Genomic DNA, 7085 nt, shown 5'->3' with positions numbered 1-7085 from the left:
GTTTAACTAATCGTTCCTGCCGGGTTCGTAGCGCAGCGCGCTATCCACCGTGCCACCCATCGCTCTCCACTTTCACACAAAGACAAAGCTCCCCGTGTAGCCGTAGACTATAGTGGCGAGTGCTGTTAGCGAGCACTTATGAAGGCCGGAAAACGGCGCACGAGGGGGTGGGTGGCCAGCACCACGCCCGGCCGCCTTTGTCTCCCCAGTGGCGATGTTTACACACCGCACCAGGTACACTTTTCAGGCTGAGTCGACCTAGGGGAGGTCCAGGACCCGCTCGTATAATCGTCACTGGCGTTGGTGGCTGTGAATCGAACTCGGGTGGTCGGGTTCGTAGCGCAGTGCGCAAGCCACTGTGCCAATCCCCACTTTCACAAATAAAATAAAACAGACACAGGCGGATTGCTGTGAGTTTACGATTGCCTAACCTTGGCTTGCGTGCCACAAACAGGCAACTCCGATCCAGTACACTCCGGTTGGCTTCTCTATCGCCTCCCAATCCTGCCCTGCAACTTCTTTTTGTGTTCCACCGCGAGATTTCGCAATGACTCCACCCCTCTCCCAGGCCCTTTCATATTTCACAGCCACCCACCCCTCCCATCCACCCACCCCTCCTATCTCGCTAAACCCACGACCACACTCTCATTCTTTCAGGTGGAGCTGAGCGCGCAGTGCCCATTGTCACTTGTGCAGTTGTCTCTCTCTCGACAGGTCCACAATGGTGTTCTACGACGATGCTGTGTTCGCGTCCTTCGCGACTCACGCCACCGCGGTTCTCTTGAAGATGATGCTGATGGGACCGATCACGGGGTTCTATCGCTTCACTCGCAAGGTATAAATAACGCCGCACGTGCGTGTGTCTGTGTGTGTCGACTCAGCAACGAATGAGTACCTGGTGCGGTGTGTAAACATCGCCACTGGGGAGACAAAGGCGGCCGGGCGTGGTGCTGGCCACCCACCCGTTCGTGTGCCGTGCCGACCTTAATACGTGCTCACCAACAACACTTGCCTCAACAGTCTGTTAAGGCTATACGGGGGATCTTTGCCTTTGTATGTGCGTTCGTGTAGGTGCAGAGAGTATCGGTGTGTCTGTTAATGTCCGTGTGTTATGTCTGTGTGTGCCTGCACGTTCACCTGTGCACGCAACAATGCATTCCCGTCCGTATGTGTGCAGAGGAATGCGTGAACGTGAGCATACGGTTCATGGGTGCTACTCGCAAAAACGGCACTTGCTCCAAAAGTCTGCTGAGGCCATAATGCAGAGTGGCTCTTAACCTGGGCTGCATGCACCCCCAGCAGGTGCGAGATGCCCTTTCTGGGGGTAGGAGACATGGCAGATTTTTTTTTAGAAAGTAATAAAGTTTCGAAACACAAACTAAGCACGGGCATGTAACTACAACTACAGTACTCTGTTTCATCAAACCCTATGTATTTATTAACATACACTTTTTTTACAATTGAGAACCAAAGAGATGCAAGGCTGCAGTAAAGATTAAGAACCACTGCTAGAAGGGATCAGATCTCTGTCCGTGTACGTATATGTTCATGTGTTTATGGGAGCAGATCGGCGCACTGCATCACGATACCATCTACCAGCGGGTTGGGCTCGATTCCTGGCCACGGCTACCATCGGTGGCGAGTAATATCTGAACCTATCTTGCCCAGCCCCCATGGGTAGATGTATACACAAGGAAGTGTGCAATCGATAAAGATCCGAGGTTTGAGTGTTTCTTGTCTTTAATAATTAAAGTTCTCTGTCTTGAAGAACTCCAGTGTCAGGTGATACACAAGTGACGCGTTACATTCCCCGCGCCAAAGTCTCACGAAAATAAATCCTTTGTTACGAGGCAGTCAGTGAATCCTTTTCCTGGGTCATGTGTTGGAACATTTCTCTCACGTTCCGCACGCACAAGTAGCGTAGTAGGCATGCTGGTGTAGTGTAGTGGTGTTAGTAGTTATCACGCTGGACTTAGAATCTATCGAGATGTCGCCAATTCGTTCGTGTTGGTAGTTTGGAGAGAAAAAATTGGCTAAATCCTCACCCCAGTATCCCACACAGCCACCTCTTATCTACCCAGCAATGTAAATTGGCGCGACAGAGTTCATCAGAGGGCAGATCGCACGCGGCGGGGTGAAGTGTGGTTATTCTGGACTTCACACCTGCAGAGGGGGGCCCTATTTTCCAGCGGTTGGCCTGAGCAAGAAATTGCACGGGCTGCGACCTTTAGATTCGCACGTGCATCAGCTGCTGCTCCAGCTGCTGCGAACACGTTTTAGCAAGACCCACGTTTGAGATATGGTGGACTGTGGACTGGAATGAACGGGTGAGGGTGGTGTGATTTTTGGGAGCGTGTGGAGTCCACTTGGACTCTGCGTGTGTTTTCAATTAGACTGAAAGTGGCGTGTGTGTGTATATATCGCAGTTGTGCAAAAGAAAAAAGCACCCACCATTCAGCCCTGCATGAACTTGTGGTGCAAAGGTTATTAGCGAGCACCGATTATTATTAAAGGATCGTAGGAGGCGCCTCGCACGCGCGTGAGTGAGTGAGTGATGCGGTCAGAATCACGTCCCCACACTCTTTCTCTCCCCAATGCTGACGTGCACCACACTGGTCCCGCTCGTGCTGTACTCACGTCATGGCGAGCTCACCTAGGAGGCGGCTCGGCCAAGGTTCAGATAAGGCCTGCACGGGATTGACGACCGATTCGGAATTTGCGATTCAATTCCAAGGATCCGTTCTTGGTTGTTTTTTTTTCCTCTTCTTTGTTCTTTCGGTAAAGTCACGTAGAAGGGAATGATACAATAATAAAAATAAACATAATAAAATACAATTCTCACGACGTTTCGGCCACAACGCAAGCAGCCGTCCTCAGGTGAAGATCAGGTCTGTCGGAAAGACAGCGTCTGAATGAGGTTGTCACGAAAAAGCTTTAAATTGTTTTTTTCTCCTTCCACTGTGTGGTGGATGTAACGCCTCAAGTGGCTGCAGCGGTCACCTGAAAAAATAATCACAACATGGGCCTTTTAAACCATTTAAAACTAAATTATTATTTGTATTTTACCAGGTGTGAGGCTCACTGAGCTCTCTTTCAGAAGCAGCCTGGACACAAATGATCGCTCGACGAAGTGGCTTGTCACGTGGAAATTTAGCACAGCCAAATACTCTAAACGCACGTTTCTAAATGTTGAGGGAAAAACCGGAGGACCCAGAGAAAAATCCACGCGACCACGGGGAGAGACACATGCAAACTCCAAATATACAGCAGGCGTGAGGGTCGGGATCGAACCCCTGACCTCCGGCATACCAGGCGAGGGAGTTAGCATCTCGCCTGCTGGATGAGGGCCTTTCCACACCGCGTAAGGTCGTTTGACCACACTTCATGTTTGTCAGTGTGGGTTAGTGATTCAAATTATTGGATTGTTCTGCAACTTACTCGAATCCTGTATGGACGATTCGATACCTGCGTCGCGATGGTCAGAATTGGTTTTAATCGACTGATCAATGCATCGTCGCGCGCCTAATTTGGACTTGCGGTGAGGTCCACACGTTTGTGAAGCGGGCAAAACACCACGGCTGGCGGGTGGAGATGTTGGTAACATTCGAAGAATAAAAAAAACACTTATTTTACGTGTACACGTCATATCCGAATTGCGATCCTAATTGTTGATTAACCCATTGGTTCGACGTTAAAAAGCCACTTCCCGATTACACCGGCGGTTACGCACGTCGTCAAAAAGTTAAACGTGCGCCCGATAATCGTGGACCAGCCGCACCTGGGCCGACGCAGCAACAGCGAGCGCCCTAACGACGCCCGTCGCTCTGCTCCTTGCACCCCTTGTGACGACGCAGGCGTTTTCCAACCCCGAAGACTGCATGGGCAATAAGGAGGAGGCAAAGAAGAGCCTGCGTACCGACCCGAGCGTGGAGCGCGTCAGGAGGTGAGCTGTCTAAATAACAACACAACAACCACAACAACAACACAACAACAAACACCCGCCATTCGCCACTAAGTGGTGACGACGAGACCCAATGCGCCTGCGCCAGGCTAGGTGCACTATGAGGCTATCACGTGAAGTGTCGAAGGCTCGCTGGCAAGGAGGTGACGGGACAAGCCCAGGTGCCATGGGTTGACTTACTTGAGATGAAATGTATACAAAGACAAAGATCACCCATGTAGGCTTAACAGACCATTGGAGCAAGTGCTGTTGACGAGCACCTACAAAGGACAGCATGGGCTCAAGGGGGTGGCATGGTCAGCCAGCACCGCGCCCGGCCGCCTTTGTTTCCCCTGTGGCAATGTTTACACACTGCACCAGGTACTCATTTGAGGCTGAGTCGACCTAGGGGGAGGCTCGGGACCGGTTAAAATATTCTCCACTGTTATCAGTCGTAACCGGTGAAGCCCAAGAGAAAAAATCAAACTCGGGTTACTGGGTTTGTAGCGCAGCGCGCTAACCGCTGCAATACGGCTCCCCACGCACATCACACACACACACATCTGCACCCTCCATAGATCTCCCATTACCCCTTAACAGAGCTCATCAGAGATCCGACAGGAATGAGCTGGCTTCAGCCTGTATGGAAGAAAGCAATAGGCTATGGTTAACCCCGTTCGAACGACACACGGCAGGTGCAAATGAGGTGATGTTACAATCTGTTCATCACCCAACCGAGCACTGCCCATGATGCACTTACACAGCAGGTACCGACGCCACACATCGATCAACCTCTGATGCTGTAGGATGGATCGCCGAACCTACACCATTAAAATATCTTGTCAGTCGCTCTTCAAGTGTCATGCAAAAGAGAGGCCTCTTAGCGCAGGCGTGGGGTGAGCCGCTAAAACCGAATCGGCCGTGGGCCTCCCCTGGCTCGGCTCAAATGGTGTGTTAATATCTCCACCGGAGAGACAAAGGCGGCTGGGAGTGGTGCTGGCGACATCACTCCCTCGGGCGCCGTGGGGGCCTTCATAGTTGCCATCGCTAACGGCATTCACCCCAACAGTCTGTTAAGACTATACGGAGGATCTTTATCTTTGCATAAGATGCAGGGTGCTTAACATTTATTTTTACACTTATATGGGACTATCGTTTTTAATGGAAAAATAACGAATAATACACTATAACATGATGACAAATGATTGTTAATCGCTTCAAAAAGCCAAAGAACATTCACTTGTTCGCCATCAATGTCGACACGTACCCGGAATCTTCTCCAGGTGGTCCCCAGAGCCCGTAGGAGGCACATTACCTGTGGTGTTGTTGATTCGAAGCACCCCGTATTTGTCGGTACGGCGTAGAGCATCGAAGGTATAGAACGCTGGCAGGCAGATTTGAGTGGTCGCTCAGCCAGATTGGAATGGTTTTCACAGTCGCATTCTGTTAAGGCTACAACGGCGAGGTTGATGGGTCTGTGTCTCTGGTCTACCAGGTGCCACCAGAACGACATTGAGAACATCCTGCCCTTCCTCGGCGTGGGGCTGCTGTACGCGCTGTCGGGGCCCGACCCATGGATCGCGCTGCTCCACTTCCGCGTGTTCCTGGCGTCGCGCATCGTGCACACCATCGCGTACCTGGCGCCGCTGCCCCAGCCGACGCGAGCCATCGCCTACCTGCTGGGCGTCGTCTCCACCTTCTCCATGGCCGTGGCGGTGATGAGGCTCCGAGTCTACGTCTGAGCCCGGCGGTTGGGGTGGTCCCCCCGATTCGGCTTGGGGGCACCAGGTTGAAGACTGCGATGGTGGAGGAGGCGCAGAGTGGTTTTAGGTTAGCCAATTAAATGACCAAACATTAATAACAAACTAGCCGAATCATAAACTAGTCCTAACCCTCTCACAATACTCATAACTAGCCCACCAGCCACGAGTAGTATCTCTCTCCCTAACCAACGAGCAATTGCCGTCTTGCTGACCATAACCCTACCTTTTAATCCTAACAAAATTGCCAACCTGCCACTAGAGCTAGCCCTCTCAATGATGCTACCTCCACGCATAACTCCACCTCATGTGCTTTACAGGGTCCCTCTTAAATGTTTCGTTCACTTTTCAAGCGTTGCCCTCACAGCTCTGAGAGGCCGATGGATCTAGTGGTGCCAAACCCCTGCAAAATACCCCGCAAAATACCCACGTGCAAATCTCTCCGGCGTTCCCGGTGGCAGGGTTTATACACAAGCTCTCCCTGGGGCATCACTATCTTGAGCCTTTCCCATTCCGATGACGTACGTGTACGTCATCAGTTTTTCTTTCGATTCCAGTCAGGTGATGTACGTGTATGTCATTAAAGCAAAACCGGTTGAAAAAACTCAAATAACATAACTTTATCAGTACCGAGGCTCCCACAAGGCCATGCGGGAGGGCGTGTGGCACAGTTTGGCGCCAGCTATCGTAGAGCGTGGTCGTGTTGCGTTCAGTTCTCTGCGGTGAGTGTCTTTAAAAACAACGGCGCTATCTGAATAAAATTAACGCTGAACTATCTTGCGCGTTCCGAGATTCAGAGATAAACGGGACCCGCCCTGCAACTTGCAGATGTCTCGGAACGTGAAAGGGTTGAGGCACAACCTAAACTACAAAAAGTTACATTTTTACTTAAAACTTTCATGACTGCATGAATTCATATTCTTTGGTTCTTCCGGTAAAGTCATGTAGATAAAAAAGTAGATTTTTTTTTTTTACAATTTTTTTTTATAAAAATAAAAATAATAAAAAATAAAAGTTAAAAATATTTTTTATAAAAAATTAAATTTTTTATTTTAATTTTTTATCATTTTTATTTTCTATCTACGTGACTTTACCGAAAGAGAGCAGTGCAGTAAAAATGCATTGTTGCATAGTTCTTCTATGCTCCCAACCCGCGCTGGCCAGCCAGCATGGTGCGGTATGTTCAAATAACCCCAATGATGCACCTGGCGTGGGGAGGCCCTCGCAGTGGGTTGGCAAAAGGAAGGCGAATGCACGTGTCCACGAGTGTTGTTAACGGGGCCACCCTCACGCGGTTTACTGCGCGCTTGTGCAAATTCTACCGACGGCAACACCGCTGTGACAGTAAATAATCGGACAACCTCAATCATTTTATATTTTAATTT

General features: G+C 50.1%; 1 protein-coding gene across 1 annotated transcript; it reads left to right on the top strand.

Moving 5' to 3' along the window:
• The first annotated feature begins 669 nt into the window (after positions 1 to 669).
• MGST1 (microsomal glutathione S-transferase 1) lies at positions 670 to 6610 on the top strand. Its single transcript, XM_078863464.1, has 3 exons — positions 670 to 835; positions 3855 to 3943; positions 5436 to 6610. Exons 1-3 carry the CDS (start codon positions 722 to 724, stop codon positions 5680 to 5682), a joined length of 450 nt encoding a protein of 149 aa, XP_078719590.1. The 5' UTR covers positions 670 to 721; the 3' UTR covers positions 5683 to 6610.
• The last annotated feature ends 475 nt before the right edge of the window (positions 6611 to 7085 follow it).

Source organism: Lampetra fluviatilis, chromosome 16, assembly GCF_964198595.1.
Source record: "Lampetra fluviatilis chromosome 16, kcLamFluv1.1, whole genome shotgun sequence".
Lineage (NCBI taxonomy): Eukaryota > Metazoa > Chordata > Hyperoartia > Petromyzontiformes > Petromyzontidae > Lampetra > Lampetra fluviatilis.
This window is presented reverse-complemented; position numbering and strand designations above follow the sequence as displayed.

Bases quoted from the DNA above. Each gene is read 5' to 3' on its own strand.
- MGST1 (XM_078863464.1), top strand. From the start codon at position 722: ATGGTGTTCTACGACGATGCTGTGTTCGCGTCCTTCGCGACTCACGCC. The intron at 836-3,854 runs GTATAAATAACG...GTGACGACGCAG, and splicing joins TCTATCGCTTCACTCGCAAG to GCGTTTTCCAACCCCGAAGA. The intron at 3,944-5,435 runs GTGAGCTGTCTA...CTGGTCTACCAG, and splicing joins AGCGTGGAGCGCGTCAGGAG to GTGCCACCAGAACGACATTG.